This window comes from Pogoniulus pusillus, chromosome 20 (assembly GCF_015220805.1).
Source record: "Pogoniulus pusillus isolate bPogPus1 chromosome 20, bPogPus1.pri, whole genome shotgun sequence".
NCBI lineage: Eukaryota > Metazoa > Chordata > Aves > Piciformes > Lybiidae > Pogoniulus > Pogoniulus pusillus.
In genome coordinates, this window is record NC_087283.1 from 4,558,701 (window position 1) to 4,575,620 (window position 16,920).

A 16,920-nucleotide genomic window follows, 5' to 3' on the forward strand; every position below is an offset into this window, starting at 1 on the left:
TCTGAGTAGTTTTGTAGTAACAAGATTTACATTTCTACTCTTTCATTTCAGTATAGTTACCTTGGTCTCTTAAGTTCCTACTTTAACTGTTTGCCTTATACTAAAAGTGAAGTCAGCTTTTCAAGTTGTATCATACTTTCTTACAGTAGTGATATCTGTGTGAACAAGGAACTGCCATAGTTTGGTTTTGAACATATTTATTTAAATCTTATGCATGCACCATGACTTGAGGCTCAGAAAAATGAGTATTGCTTAGAACCTTTTAGTTTTTCCAGGTTATATTATTTTTATAGAGAGTATGAGTGTCTCCTCATTATTTGTACTTTATCCCAGCAGCTGTATCAGCACATTCTCTGATTAGATATAAAAAATAAAGGATCTCCAAACTCCAGTTCACCAAACATGTGGGGTGTTTTCTTCCCATGAAGATGAGTTTAAAAATTGTCTTTGTGCAAAAATTCACTCCTCATTTAAAAGTTTGCAAAGAAAACCTCCAATTCTGCTCTAATGCAACCAGACTGGAGAAAACAATATTATACTGTGTATTCAGAGGTCAGGAACTGTGAGAGGCTCTGATTTTGTCTTGTTCTGCCACTGGCAAGCACGAGCTCCATTTCTTGCTTCTGTACATGAGTATGTTACTGCACAGACGTTATCTATGCTAGTCAAGATTCTGAGAAACAGAGACAGATCTGATTTTACTCCTGGCTGCAGGAGTCTTATTTTACTCCTGACCTAAATTTACAGGTTATATTCATGTCCATCTTCCAGTTTAAAGCAGGAGCTGGATTGTTCTGTCACAGGATAAAAAGTATACTCTTCTGCCAGCTATTCTAATTCTTCAGCTGAAGGAGTAATTAAGATATATTAAAAGTGAAAAATACAGCAATTAGAACTGTGTTAAGAAAGCTTTTGCAAAAACTGCTTTGAGCCTGTGTCAAGCTGCTAGCAGTTGCTGAAGGGAGCTGCATTTTCCTACTCTCAGAGAAAGGCATAAAATAGACCAAATTTACCTTCTTTATAAGATGTGTGATGGAGAAACATGCATGACCTACTTGGCAGCATGCTTTTGGCGCCCTGAGTGAATCAAGATTGTGATCTGTGAGAAGGTATCTCACTATCTGTTTCTGAATCTGATCTGTGGTGGAAGGACTAGAGACCTAGACTACCTGATTCTGTTCTTTGTATCTGATCCTCTAAACACTTGCTTCCTGCAGAACAAAAAGATATGTATCTAGGGTATAAGGCAAAGCCACTTCATAGTGGTGGGTGGTGCAATTTGATGAATAAATAATAGCTTGCTAGACTTCATGCACACAGACTATGATTTGGTCATTTAACTGGGAAACTTAGAATCATAGAATCACTAAGTTTGGAAGAAGACCACTGAGATTGAGTCCAACTTGTCACAAACAAGGCAGGCTGCATATGAGATCAGGAATTGGGCTGCCTGATTTTGGTGTGATCTCTGGTGAACTGCTCTGCACTAGATTCTATCAGTAGAAGTAGTTAAATCTTTTTTACCTAGTTTATAGTAATGTTGCAAATTGTGACTCAATTTCAGAATACAATATCCTCACAAACTCAGCAGGTTTCAGGACATATTTAATATGCTTGTCCAGGTGGCAGTTTTCCCTATTTTACAGACATAAAGTTTTGTAGACTATGTGGTTTTGGATTTAATGTTCCCTGCCTCAAACTGGCAAGACCTAACGTCGTGCTAAAAATGGTATAGAAGATGTACTTGTAATTGGTCATTCACTCTATAAGTTGGTTGTCATTGAGCTCTTGGGTGGGTTGCTACTGTTCCAGCTTTTAGTGGAATGTCATCTAAAAAGCCCATTAGTTTTGGTGTGAGAAGCTGCACGATATAGTTTGATGCCTTTCTTGGAAGTGTGACAGAGATGTATACATACTTTTTTTTTCTCTCTGTGGCCTTGCATTACAATTCAGTGACTTCTAATTCTTACTCGTTTTCCATTCTCTTTGCTTTTTGTTAATGCTGTTCTTATTCTTCATCTTTTGTTTCAGAACTCTATCTCCTGCCTTACTTTGTATGTCGGAACCACATGGTGGATCATTTGAGTTCCATAACAGCTTCCCATCTCCCTCTTCCCTTCATAGTTTAAAGTGCACCCAAAAAGGTTTGCCAGTTTTGAACCTTGGGAGGTTGGTACCCATCCTGAATGCCATCTAATCCAGAAAAAAATAGAGTTTAAGGAGGTAACCCTGGACTGTATAAATTCCCAAAGCTCCATGTCTTGTTATCCTTTTGCTAGCTGTCTCTTATTGGCTGGTTTTATTTGCTTGCACTAGAAGGAATGAACTGCATCTTTCCTGTACTCGGTTCTTTTCACAGGATTCTGAAATGACTCTTGTATGAAAATGTTCCTCTGCTGCTCAGCTAAACAATCATCTCATCTCATATTACCCAAACACAGTGAATGCCAGAAATCAAGTGGCATTGTTTTGAGTTTCAGTCTGTTCATCTGCTCCTTTCCCCCGTGACACACAATGTGACCTCTTTAGAACGGGACCTAACTGTGTTTGATTCTCTGCAATGACTTCTTTTTTTTGTAACCCAATTGTGAGCTGTTTAGCACAGAACCTTGTCTTATTATTTATCTGTAAAATGTCTAGTATACATTTAGAAATCTTTCACTCTTTGTATAAGTGATATAAATAAATATCAAGTTTGCTTTAAGGAAAAAAAAATGGTCCACTTATGTTGTAATACTTTCTTGGGATCTTTACATAACTCAAAGCATTTCTCATAAGATAAGTTGCAGATGAAAGCTTGGAGGATCTAGTGCTTTAGCTGACAGCACAGTATGCCTTTTAATTATTCTGCCTTAGATGAAGTATTTCTCTTTATTAAATTTACTTCTTTTATTAACACTGCACTGTTGTACTTGCCAAAAGGAGATTCAAAACATGCAGCTAATTTTTTTTGTTATGTTTAATTAGGGCTCAGCAGTACAGAAACCTGTGATACTGCTGGCTTACAGAAGAGCAGAAGTGTACTTGAAAAGAAACTAGACAAATGCTGCCTTTTTTTTTTCTCCATTTTTGCTTTGGTGGGGAAAGCTGTTGTGTTGCCTGAAGCTACTGCTGATGCAAAGAGCAGCTTAGAGAAGTGGAAGAGAGTTTGCCAGACCCATTTCTCTGAACTTGGAACTATTTTTAAGTGTCTCATTAAACAAAAAAGAAACCTGAGAGAGAAGTTCTAATTTCTTTGGCCTTTTTTTCTGGTCACTTGAATAAGCTTGTCTAAGCTGTGTTAAGAATAGCAACAATAAGGTGGGGGTGAAGTGAGATCAGCTTGTGGTACGCAACAGACTTCATCCTCCCACATCACCTACCAGGTTCACCCAGCTCTCTAGGCAAAAGCAATCCCACGGGTGGGTTTGCCTTTACTTGAAGCAGGGCTAACTTTTCCCTGGGATATTATCCATGGTTTGTAGTAGACCATAGTAATGTTTGACTGTCCTAGGAGCTGGTTTCTGATGGGAGATATGATATACCCACTCAGTGCCATGCTCCTTGGCCCAAGCATTATGAGGCTGTTTTGACAAAGAGTCTTATTGTCTGACTCAGTTCTTTCTGGGGTGTCATGTCACCATAGCACTTGTTTTTGAGAACCCAGAATGGTGTTCTGTGCAGTGGCATGGGGCACTGATTGTTTCCAGCCATCCAGTGGTTGCTTCTACCATTGTAAGCACACAGCATTTGCAGTGATGGCATCAATCTGCCAGGCTTGTCCATATCTCTATTTCAGCCATTGCACCCCACCCCACAGAGGCTTTACCCACTTGGCCTGTTTGATTGCAGCACATTTCATGTTCATGGATAGCCTGTGCAATAGTGTCCACCCCTTGGTCCTGAGCCTATTGTATGTTTCATCCCTTCCTTGGTAGCCTGAGGTATCATGGACCTATGGAGATAGAAATAATTCACTCTTATGTTGCTAGTCCTGATCCACCTGAGGCACTGTACTCTTAGCAGCTTGAGCTATCTGCTGGTTGTTTTCATGTCCTTCAGTGGCTTGACTCTTGGATACGTGGGCATCCACATGATGTACTTTGACCACCAAGTTCTCTGCCCAAGCAGCACTATCTTGCCACAGTTCAGCTGCCCAGATGAGTTTACCTCTGCACTACCAGTTGTTTTCCTTCCATTGCTGTAGCTGCACCCACAAAGCATTCCACTATCCATGAGTCTGTATAAAGTTAGAGCATTGGCTGTTTTCCTTGTTCAGGAGTATCTAAAACCAGTTGGATAACTTTCAACTCTTCAAACAGATTCAATTCACCTCCCTCAGCAGCTTCTGCAACCTTTTGTGGGGGATTCACAGATGACTCCTCATAACTTCCTTGAAGAGCTACCTACCCTTTTCACCTGCTAGAAGCTGTCTCCAGAGGCTGAGAGTTTGTATGATTTTTATGATAACTTTGTCAATGCACTTCCTTAGGCATCTCAATTGCTTGGCTTCCCTGCCTTCTTACTCTGAACTGCTGACTCCACTGTCACAGTGTTGGAGCAGCCAGGTGACAAAGGGCTCACCTGGGTGGTGGCTGAAGTCTTTCCATATGTCCCACGGCTCACCCAGGGATATAGATCAGATGTTTACCTCTGGTTCTTCCTCTTGTTCCTGTGATGGCCCTGATTTGTCCTCATCCTTTGCAGGATGAGCTGTTTTCCTTGTGTTTCCTGCAGAGGGGTGACTGGTGCTGGCACAGGTTGGCTCTCTGGTGTAGCTGCCATGTCTGTGGCCTGGCTGTAGGCTCAGAGGTCTTCTTTTCCTCTGTATACTGAACAGTCCTGAGAGGAGCCTGATAGGCATGGGCCAGGCCCCAGCATGTGACAGTGATTTCTATTTCTCAGGAATTTCCAGGCTGACAACATCCTGTTTCCAAATTCAAGCACACATGAAGATGTTTTAGAATCTCAGGACCTCCAGAGCCCTTTCATCAGTGGAGAGATAGGAAGATGTGAATTTTGAAGAAACTGGAGATGAACAAACCCTGTAGGCTTTTACTAAGCTGTTGCAAAGGAAGATACCTTTGCTGTGTTTCAAATGTGTTCTAAGTGACAGATCCAAGGTATCTGGGAGTGTTTGGGAGAAGGGAGAGAAGATGAAGAGAGCTTGCTATTGCCTGAAATGGTTTTGAATTTCTTGTGTATTCAAACTCTTATACTCAAAATACAGGAGTGTTTTGAAACATGGAAATGCTCAATGCAAATTCTTTACCAAATGTCCCCACTGCTAAATGGACTGCATGCTGCCTGTTTGAACAAATCACTGGGTTACTTTTCCACTCAGTGAACCTCTTTCTCTGTTTTATAGAGGAGGTTGCACTGTTTGACAGAGCCACATACTTATTATCTGGTGGATGTTGACACAGTGTAGTTGGCACTAATTGAGCGATGCTAACTGCTTGTTAATTGAGACTGCTAGCTGAAATTTGTCACCAAATTCAGTGGTAGGAGTCAACTGCAGATAGACAAGAATATGAGAGCATTCAATTGATCAATCTTCATAGAAGATGAAAAATGAAATTGAGTGCTAATTTCTGAGCCTTTATGAAAAAAAAGTTGTGCTCTGAGTAACAGGCTGAAGGGCTTTAAATATCTGTGGCAAAGCTCATCCACTTTCATCTCTCTTAGTTCTGATACCAGTCCTTTAGGATAGTGCTGATGCAGAGAGCTGTGCTGTACTGTTTATCCTTACATATGTCTTAACCTGGGTATTCATGTTTCATGTATGATTCTATGATATATATCATTTGGTAGATGGTCTGAAAAGATGCCTTATGCATTACGCTCCACACACTGATAGAAGGATTCATAGATTGATAGAATGGTTTAAGTTGGAAGGGATCTTTAAAGATCATCTAGTTCTAACCTGCCTGCCATGGACAGGGGTACCTTCCACTACATCAGGTTGCTGAAGGCCTCGTCCATCCTGGGCTTGAACACCTCCAGGAGGGGGCATCCGCAATAGCCTTATGCATCCAGTTCCAGTCTCTCAACACCCTCACTATGTGAAGAATTTCTTCCTGATATCCTGTCTAAATCTACACTGCTGAAGCTTAAAGCCATTTCCTCTCATCCTATCACTACAAGCCCTTGTAAAAAGTTCCTTCCTGGCTTTCTTTTTGGCCTTCTTCAAGTGTATAGACTTAAGTTGATGCTTTGCTTAAGCTGGTTTACTAACTGGGCTTCCCTTATCCTTCTCTTCAGCTGCTTCTTCACAGCCTGCTGTCCCACTTCAGGCCCAGGGTGCTTATTAGGGTCATTGGCTTTGACATGGGATGGTTTGGTCACCCTTTCCCCCAGTAACTCTAGTTGCTACAGACAGTAGCTCAGTAGTTGAACTGGAATCTTTATGTGCTTTGGAGTATCTGGATTTGTTTTTGTCCTTTTACATAAGTCTGGCTGTCCTAAATATAGTGCAAGAGTGTTCATGAATGAGTGGTTTGAAATATGTCTGATGGGGTGACACACTAACACTTGACCCGTGGCAGTATTTTGAATGGAAGGATGAAATGTGCTTAAAAAGCCTCAGAAAAGAGTGGGTTTGTTTGTTGGTTTGTTTGTTTGTTTTTAAAGCACATAATTTCATATCTGCTTAAGGGCAAAAAAATCTTCCTTTGGTAGCCCAGAAAAGAGCAAGTACATCCAAAAAAGGAGTGTTTAACACTGATCTCCAACTTCACAGGAAAAAATAAGGTGGGATTAAAAGTAGCTAAATTTGTAGCATGTCATTTACTTGGCTAAATTTCATCTCTGCTTGATTAATAATAAGAATAAAGTCATGAACTTTTAGGAAGAAACTCTTTCCAGTGAGGGTGGTGAAGCACTGGCACAGGTTGCACAGGGAAGGTTGTGGCTGCTCCCTCCCTGGAGAGGTGATCAAGGCCAGGTTGGATGAGGCCTTGAGCAACCTGTTGTAGTGGGAGGTGTCCCTGCCTGTGGTGGGGGGTTGGAACTGGATGAGCTTTGAAGTCCCTTCCAACCCAAACCATCCTATGGTTCTAACTGTAATAGAGAATGGAATAGAATTTCTTCTTTCACACAGTGTGATACGGGGTGGGGTTAGCAAAATATCTTCATGCTTAGCTAATTAAACTGCCTGTGAGCTTTAGGAATTTGTGTCACAGTAGAGAACTCTGTGCTCAGGTGTTGCAAATTGTTTTTAAGAATGTAGTAAGCTAATGAGAATAAATGTGGTGGGTTTCTTGTGCAGCACAGTGAACATACAGCGAGGTGATAGTGCTCTGCTAGGAATCATAGAATCAGCCAGGCTGGAAGAGACCTCCAAGATCATCCAGTCCAACCTAGCACCCAGCCCTAGCCAATCGACCAGACCATGGCACTAAGTGCCTCAGCCAGGCTTTGCTTCAACACCTCCAGGGATGGTGCCTCCACCACCTCCCTGGGCAGCCCATTCCAATGCCAATCACTCTCTCTGGGAAGAACTTCCTCCTGACACCCAGCCTAGACCTACCCCAGCACAACTTGAGACTGTGTCCCCTTGTTCTGTTGCTGGTTGCCTGGGAGAAGAGACCAACCCCACCTGGCTACAGCCTCCCTTCAGGTAGTTGTAGACAGCAATGAGGTCCCCCCTGAGCCTCCTCTGCTGCAGGCTGCACCCCCCCAGCTCCCTCAGCCTCTCCTCACAGGGCTGTGCTCCAGGCCCCTCCCCAGCCTTGCTGCCCTTCTCTGGAGGTTCAGTAAGGCAAAGTGTAAGGCCCTGCACCTAGGTCAGGCCAATTCTAGGTGTCAGTCCAGGCTGGGAGATGATGATATTGAGAGCAGCTCTGCAGAAAAGGGTTTGGGCGCTGTGGTGGAGGAGAAGGCGGGCACGAGCTGACAATGTGTGCTCGCCAGTGGCACTCTGGGCTGCGTGGCAGGCGGCGTGGCCAGCAGCTGGAGAGGGCATTCTGCCGCTCCGCTCTGCTCCGGGCAGGCCTGGCCTGCAGGGCTGTGCCCAGCTCTGAAGGCCTCAGCAAAGGTAGGCTGTGGAGCCGATGAAGTGGGTCTGGAGCAGGGCCTCTAAGTGATCAGAGGCCTGGAACACCTCTCCTGTGACAGGCTGAGGCAGCTGTGGGTGTTCAGCCTGCAGAGGAGAAGGCTCTGAGGACGCCTGGGAGCGGCCTGCCGGGACCTGATGAGGGCCTACAAGGAGGCTGCAGAGGGACTGTTCACAGAGGCTTATAGTGGTAGGACAGGGATAATGGTTTGGAATTAGGGAAGAATAGGCTTAGATTGGGTGTTAGGAATGAGTTCTTCACCATGAGGGCAGTGGAAAAGGTTGGCCTGGAGGTAGGTGAGGCCTCATGCCTGGAGGTGTTCCATGTCAGTCTTGGCAAGGCTCTGAGCAACCTGTGGAGGATGTCCCTGCTGGTGGCAGGGGTGTTGGACTGGATGACCTTTGGAAGACCTTCCCAACCCAAAATGTTCCATCAGTCTATGGTACAGCATGTCTTATATTAGTTACATGACAAAAATAGCTAAATGCACTTAAAGTGAGATTAGAAGCCGAGGATTTCTTTGCATGTGCTCTAGCTTAGCTCGTGTGCATGCCGTGAGCTCCCCAGGCAATTCAAGTGACTTGGCACAATGCATGGCTCTAAAAGAGATACCAGAAAGTTGCTTGGACTTAAATGCTGTCAGTATGTGTTGCAGAAGATGGTACACATTTATCTGGGTGGCTGTTTCTCTAAACCTAAGTCTTGTGCTGCACCTGAATTCTGTTGCTCCTGGGTGTTTTGGAAGTGAGATAGGCCATCATAATAGGCTTCTTGGTGAGAAGTCTTTAAGAGGAGAAGATGGACATGCTTTTGGTGTCATACAGCTGAAACCTGCATTCTTCCTTGGGGCTGGGGCAGGGGGAAGGTGAAGGGGTGGTTGAGAGCCCCTCCTGGGGACTCAGGTTTCTGGGAGGGGAGTTGTGTTTCTGTATTACCTTTTACCTTGTATATTTCTGTATATACTGTAAATATCTGCTTGTATATTTAGCTAAGTTGTAAATAATAAGCTTCTAAGCTTCATTCCATTTCCAGAGCTGGCTGTGTCTAGTCTGGGTGATTTCCAAAGTGGGGGGGGGAGCGGAACACCCAAACCATCACACTCTTCAACCTCTTTACATACTCAGATGGTTGGGCATTTCAGTTTGATTCATCCTTTGTAGTTGAAACTTGCCTAATTGGAATGCATTACATTACACAATGCCTCTCTCAGCTAGGTGGACATCCCATTGGATGATTCTCCTTGCCACAGTGGTCCTCAGATTGATGAATCAAGGAGTATCTGTGCATCTAAGGAGCTCAGTTTTAGAATACTGCATCACTTTCAGTGTGACATTGCCAAGTGTAATCTTTCATCAGTCATAGAATCAACCAGGTTGGAAGAGACCTCCAATATCATCCAGTCCAACCTAGCACCCAGCCCTATCCAGTCATCTAGACCACGGCACTAAGTGCCTCATCCAGTCTTTGCTTGAACACCTCCAGGAGCAGTGACTCCACCACCTCCCCAGGTAGCCCATTCCAATGCCAATCACTCTCTCTGGGAAGAACTTCCTCCTAATATCCAGCCTATACTTCTCCCAGCACAACTTGAGACTGTGTCCCCTTATTCTGTTGCTGGTTGCCTGGGAGAAGAGACCAACCCCCACCTGGCTACAATGTCCTTTCAGATAGTTGTAGACAGCAATGAGGTCTCCCCTGAGCCTCCTCTTCTCCAGGCTGCACACCCCCAGCTCCCTCAGCCTCTCCTCATAGGATTTGTGTTCCAGGCCTTTCACCAGCTTTGTCGCCCTTCTCCACAACCAAACGAGTGAGGGATAAATGGTCTTGCTCTCCCGAGAGCTGCAGCACCAAAGCAGAGAAATCAAGCCTGCTCTTTGGAGACCACAAGCCTGTTTTACACAAAATACATACAGTTGTTGTTCCAAAGACCTGCTGAAGTTGAGGTGTCTACTGCTTTTTTATATGTGCTTTTAAAAGCTAGCTCCAGGTAATTACACACAAGAAGCCAGGCTGCAGGTAGCGTTTGTGTATTGAAGTGTCTAGTTCACCCTTTCAGCTGAGTTTGTAGCTTTGCTCTGTGGCTGAGGTATATTTCTGACTAGGCAAATGTTTTGTCACAGGTTTTGAAACCGCCAAGTCTCTTGCACTGCATGGGGCACACGTTATCCTGGCTTGCAGAAGTATATCCAGAGGCAATGAGGCTGTACAACGCATTCTGGAGGAATGGGTAAGTCAATGGGTATAGTGGCTAACGCTACGCCGTGTTCAGCAAGACGTGAAGTCTTTTGTGCAGTACAGGCAGCGAAACAGATATTATATTGCCATGCAGGAGTCTTAAGCAAGAAGGCATTTGTCTTATTTCATAATATCCTTTTCAGTGATGGAGGTTTTTCACTTCGCATGACTGTATTGGAGCACAAGGCTTGGCACACTGTTCTCTGTTACGTACAGATGCTTTGTGAGAGTGGAAATGTTTGAAAGAGCCACTGAGGCGTGCTTTATAGTTCATTGGACAGAACATTTCCTGAACCAAAGTGTTTAACTAGTCAAAGGAGAATGTACATACTTGGATATTGGAGGGAACCACTATGTCATCCATAGCTTTTATACTGTGAGAGGAACCAAAGTGTTTGACTAGTCGAAGGAGAATGTACACACTTGGATATTAGGGAGAGTCTCTATGTTGTCCATAGCTTTTATACTGTGAGAAATTTCAGAGGATCATTATTAACATTTTTCAAAACCAAGAGTGTTTTTCCCTTTGTTTTTCCTAGTCCATCAGGCCCAACAGCACCACCGTCAGGCACTGTGTATCGATGTCTTTTCCTTCCTCTTTCTGTCACTCTTCTTGCATTCTGCCATGCAAATACAAGTTCCTCTGTGCTTTCTTTTCCCTTGTTTCTCTTTGACTCCTAATTTCCTCTTTTTTTGTTTAATTTTATTTTTAATCTTCTAAGACCCCTATTAAAATTTATCCATTGTTTGTAATTTTTTCCTTCCACAATCATTTACTTGCTAGTAAGTATTGCAGACTGCTCTTGTCTGAGCTTGCTATGACTGCAGACTTCCAGGAGATAATCTGTTGACACAGTCCTAGACACTTTACTTGAATAATAAACCACAGGATCAGATTCTCAGAATTCTTTTCCTGCTAAATTTAGTGATGAGTGTTTTAGCTTTATTTCCCAAGCTCCAAAAACATTTCAACTGCTCCCAGATGATGTGGGAGAGTGCTCAGTACTATTAATATTTACACATAAGCAATCTGCAAATAATTATAATATTAGTGCAAACCAAACAGTGCTTATTTACAAGTATTTCCAAATAAGTGATGCTTGTAATGGTATTCATTTTTGTAGCCACAAGTTTCTTCAAGAAACAGCCTTTGCATGTAGGCCTTTTTCTCTTGCCTGTGTGATTAATGTTTTATAGTAAAGGATTTGAAGGGGAAAATACCCAGTTAAATATATGTTTTTTCATGGAACTAAAAAAATGTAGTACTGAACACCTTTTAATTTTTAAACTATTTCATTACCCTCCCCCCCCTCTTAATTCTAAGAGTCCTAATTCTAATTCTCTGAGCACTTTGAAGGCACTGGGAGTTCAGGAGCACTTGCCTTAATACCTATATTATCTCACCAAAAGCTAATGAATTGTTAATTGAATGAAGATCATTGAAGGTCAGATGACTTCACAAACACTATATTTATTTACTTACAGTTTTTAAACTGTAATTGTTCAGAAAGAATCTCAGCTGTAAACTGGGTAGCTGGAAAACCTTCAATGCATCTTTGTAATGGCTTTGTTGTTGTTTATTGAGAGGGACTAATTAACTTTGATTATTGCACTAATATTATGGCACTTTGACAGTCCCTCAGATTTATGGCTCTGGGAAAATAAACAAATGAAATGCAGGTGCTGGAGCAGAAAGAATAAGTTATTACTGAACTTTAATTACTTGGAGTGTGTAACCAGGAGAGAATTAGTTGATGAATTACAAGATGCTTAAAATTTACATCAAGTTGTAAGCAATCTTGAGGAAAATAAACACAAAACCCTGCCCCAAAGTCAGTTACTGAAAATGAAAGGACAAAGATTAATTTGATTGATTGATAATAGTACTAAAATATTGATGTAAAATATCAATTTTTAGCTTATAGGTGTAACAGTGGAACAGGATAATGTTAATTGAAAATGGTTTCCTAAAATGAAAGAGTTTAAGACAAATGCCAGCAAGCTCTGGTTCAGAGGGATTCTTGGTACATAGCTGCAACTATCCTGCTGTAAAGAGCTTTGGAGCATCCACAGTGTTGTGTCTGCCATATTCTTAGGAAAAGCAAGATTATTTGAAGGAAATTGGTTTACTTTTCAGTTTGGAACATGTTTAAGCAAAAATGCAGCTTTACAAAGCCTCAGGTTCATGATCCTCAGGTAGCATTTTCGGCAACATTTTGGCTACTTGCTTGTCTTATATTTTCTTGTGAATTTCTGAGATGAAGTGACTTAACTTTAACTCAATCTCCAACCTCCTTTTTTTTCTTATTTGTGTGAACTATTTAAGTAAAACTAGAGAGAAAAGAAACATTTTTTCATGTTACTTGCCATTATGTTTAAAAAATGCAGCTGATCTTAATTGGCTGTTGGAAACAAATCTAGGAATCCTCGTTTTCAGCTATTTATGTCTGAAGAGCTGTTTCTTAGAGTTTGAGCCATTTGAGTAGAGATTACCCATACATACTTGCTAATTACTTTAGATAACTGACATTTATTTGCAGTGTTCCAGTTACTTTCTTCCTAAACTCCATCAGTGTTTCTCTAATACTGCAAATAGAGTGTAATTGCCTTACATAAAACGTTGTGACAAGTTTTAATGCGACAGGTCGAGCTAGTCTGTCACATATAACTGTTAGAGAGGTGTAGTTCATTGTATTATTGCACTCATGCTTTATATGCCTAGAGAGAGAAAAAGGAAGAGAAAGCATGTAAAAGAAGCAGATAAAGAGAGAGATCAGTATAGCTTTTACATTTGATATCTCAAAAATGAATGTTGTTCATGCATGATGACGTTCAATATCAATTTAAAGCCGTTTGATAATTTCTTGCTCAGGAAAGAGGAAATTAGAATTCGAGAGTTATGATTCATTTTAATCAGAAAGAAATTGTCAAACATAAATCTCTCCTTGAGTAGTGAAAAGGCCTGAAAGCAGCCAAGAAAAAAAAATATCAATACTTTGCAAAGGAGGAATGATTGTTCCAATTCGTAGCTTAATTGACTTTAAGGCTTAATGAAAAACACTGCGGTGCTGTTTGTACACTGAGTTGCTCTGACGAACACTGAAATCTATGCTCCAGGAAGAGAAGCTAGGTAATTTATTTTACATTATTATTGATATAATTTTCTAATTGAGTGTGAGCAGAATGTTTGGATAAGACTGTGTGGCTCCAGATGTTAGTGGTATTCTCAAGAAAATACTTCAGAATATGAATGAACAAAAATATTTCATAAATCACAACTTTTCTTGCCGAGAAGCTCTCATTTATTTATTCCTGTCAAATTGGCTTTGAAATAGATATTAAAAGATAAATTGTAAGTTTAATATTTCATAAAAAGTGTGCTTCATTTGTAATTATTCCTCAGTGTTAAGCCTACAGCTACATGGAAGATGAGATTAAACTGTAAAAAGAAAAAAAAAGACTTTGCTTTATATGTAGAGACTTACAAGGTAAAGATAATGACAAGAAAAAAGAGAAGGGCTGTGAAGAAAGCCAACAAAATAAACGTGGCTCCTTGCCGTATTCCTTTCCCCGAAAGTATTCTTTACCTAAGAAATTATTTATATTCTTGCTGATTAAGTAACTGAATGAAATTAAAACCTGATAAGTGAGTCTTTGTATTCCAATTATAATCCTGTAAAGTGCAGGAAGACAAGAAGCAAATTTGGCATGTTTACACAGAACATGGGCAATAGTTCTCATGTGTTGACTGTCTGTTTGCTCTCAAGGAAGGGGATCTGATCTGTTTTTCTCCACTGGTATCCTTGATTCACCACTTGCTGGATGACCACACAGTTGTGGTCAATGGCTCATTGTCCAAATGTAGACCAGTGACAAGTGGCATCCCTCAGGGGGTGGCACAGGGACCGGTGCTGTTTAACGCCTTTGTCAGTGATATGGGATATGGGCAGTGGGATTGAGGCACCTTCAGCAAGTCTGCAAATGACACCAAGCTGTGTGGTCCAGTTGACACGTAGGAGGGAAGGGATGCTATTCAGAGGACCTTGGACAGGCTTGAGAAGTGGCCCCAAGTCAGCCTCATGATCAACAAGGCCAAGTGCAAGGTCCTACACCTGGGTTGGGGCAATCCCAAGCACAAATGTAAGCTAGGCAAGGAATGGCTTGATAGCAGTCTGTAAATTTTCAGACTATTAATAGAGGATTTTCATAGCAAGACTGTACGACTGCATTAAAATCAGCTCATTAAATTGCTCTTGGAATTAAGTTGCATTAATGATTCAGAGAGGACATCTCATCATGATGAGTGGCACATTTTCATTTATGGAAAAAACCTGAAGAATGTGTAAGAGAAGGGTATGGAGGTGTAGTAAATACTGAATGAACAGAAGGAGTCTTTTAGTGCAGACCTGCTTTCCAAGTGGTGCTATATTAAAAAAGAGAATCTCTTAAAAAACAATCTGAAAAAGTAATCTCTTAAAAGTCTCCAGTATTTCAGAATATCATACAGGTAAAGCACATACATTTGTGTAAAAAGATTATTTCCATTATTGTGCTGTTGTTTGACAGCAAAGAATTGCTTTATTTCAAAGCATGATATTCTAAAACTATACATTGTTTGCTCTCATGCCACCACTCGTGAAAGCCTGCAATGTGTAGACATGTTTCATCTTACAGTGCTCTGAGTGGTGACCGTGATGAAGAATCAAGATAAAAGTAGTTAACCAAAGCTTGCTTAGAGGGAAAAGGCCTTGCAGGAAGAGACAGTGTCTTTTATTAAGCTAACTGGTAATGCAATAAAAAAAATTCTGCTTCAGGCAGTCACAGACACTCAAACTAAGGCTTTATTGCTGCTGCTGAGTATAATGCTTTTATTGTTGAGAGTGTGATGCGGCGCCTTCTGGGGTGAAGGAATCTTTTAATTAACTAATTGCAATGGAATTGGACCTTGTGTTACAGCAGAGGATTGATAGTATAAGCATTAATCACTGCTGGTGCTAGTAACAACTGATTGAAACAATGAAAGTACAGCCAGACTTTGGCCATAATGTTCAAGAATTCATTAAGTTCCTGCCAGTAGTCTGCTCAACTGGGACACTTTGAGAGAGTGATGTGTGCTATGAAGTTATTTTCCAAACACAGATGGACAGTGAATTGTTAAATAATGGTATATGTAATTTTTTAGGCAGTAGCAGTGTGTATACACAGCAGTAAGGAAAACTAAATGTAATACCCTGCTGATAGACTCTCTTAACGCAAGGAGGTGGCTATTCCTTTCAGTTGGAGGACTTCTGTTGTGGGATGGTAACTCTCCACAGGGACGTGACTGAACCTGTCAGAGCTATTGATCTTGTTATCAGTGAGAAATCTGTGATCTTCAAGTTCTCCTGCCAGATTAATCTCCAAAAACAGCTGCAGATGAGTCACTCTAGCTGCTGACAAGAGCATGAGTCTTTTTAATGATCAGCAGGGAAATTTGTGCTTATATGAAAAAAAAAAAAACCAAACCCAAAACCCATACAAAGTTAAAAACATTAAACAATTTAACCAATATTTACATGGATGAATTGTTGAGATCCATTTTCTTGTACACTACAAACATATGGCATGAATTTGCTCTCATTACAGAGAGCTGAGAAAAGGGAAAGGCAAATATTTATATTACATTCATGTTTTACAGTAAAAACACTGTTCAGTTTGTTTATACAGTTCCACTGTTACAGTTTTTATGGTTAGTAATGAAACCACTGTAAAACAGAGTCTGAATTATATAGCAGATGTGTTAAGCCCTTAACTTTCAGGGCTGGGCATCCCTCAGAATACTGATATCATTTAGTTAGGGAGGTGATGTGCTAGCTGCAGCTGAAATGTTTCATACCTGCATCTTCACCTGTAGTTTGCTCTGCACTGTTGCTCTGTGAGAGGTAGAGTTTTAATTGTATGATGAATACACTGATATTTTAAAGTAATTACATATAGGGAATATAAAAGCCAGTTGGCGTGAGTGAGTGCAGGAGGCTTTAAAGGATTTGATGGGCATTTTCCAAGCATCTAGGGTCTCAGATATTTCTGGTAATCAGGGAAAAATGAAAAAGGTTTAATTAATTTGATGTATGTTTCATTTCTCAGTATGATTCTTTTGCTAATTATTTGTTCTGATTCAATTGATAGCAGGGATGAAAAAAAAAGTGAGCACTATATGCAAAAGTGAATAAAAAGGACAACATTTCTCAAAAATATCACTATAGTTTACCTTTTATTTATCTGAAGAAGGATGACATTCATTTTTGGACCTTTGTATAGTGTTTTTTACTGTACTTTCAGCTTTTCAGTCAGTTACACCAGGAGTGATTAAGGCTGTGCTGTACTTGGTGAAATACGAAATATTGGCTGCATAAAACAAAGATAATAAATACTAATTCTTCTTATGGATGTCAGACTGTACAGGAAGATAGCTCAGATCTCTGCCTGTGGCTTTGCTCTTCTTGGCTCTGCAGAGATTCACTTTCCATGATACTTGATGCTCACTATGCTGTGAAATCGACTTCCATTGTGGCGGTAGCAAGCAAAGAATTTAGTACAAAGTGTTCACAGAACTCAGTTTTTGCCCTCTTCCTTAATCCTCATTTATTAAACATAACCATTTTGTAGT

General features: G+C 41.0%; 1 protein-coding gene across 5 annotated transcripts in view; it reads left to right on the plus strand.

The window, feature by feature from the left end:
• The window catches only part of WWOX (WW domain containing oxidoreductase), a 539,956-nt gene that overhangs the window by 16,796 nt on the left and 506,240 nt on the right, over positions 1–16,920 (plus strand). For 4 of the 5 annotated variants that reach the window (XM_064159955.1, XM_064159956.1, XM_064159957.1 and 1 more), the window contains exon 5: positions 10,157–10,263. In XM_064159955.1, coding sequence (XP_064016025.1) covers positions 10,157–10,263 — 107 coding nt within the window. Of the gene's footprint in view, positions 1–10,156; positions 10,264–10,414; positions 13,232–16,920 lie in introns of those variants that run through there. The other variant, XM_064159959.1, reaches the window with a different exon arrangement.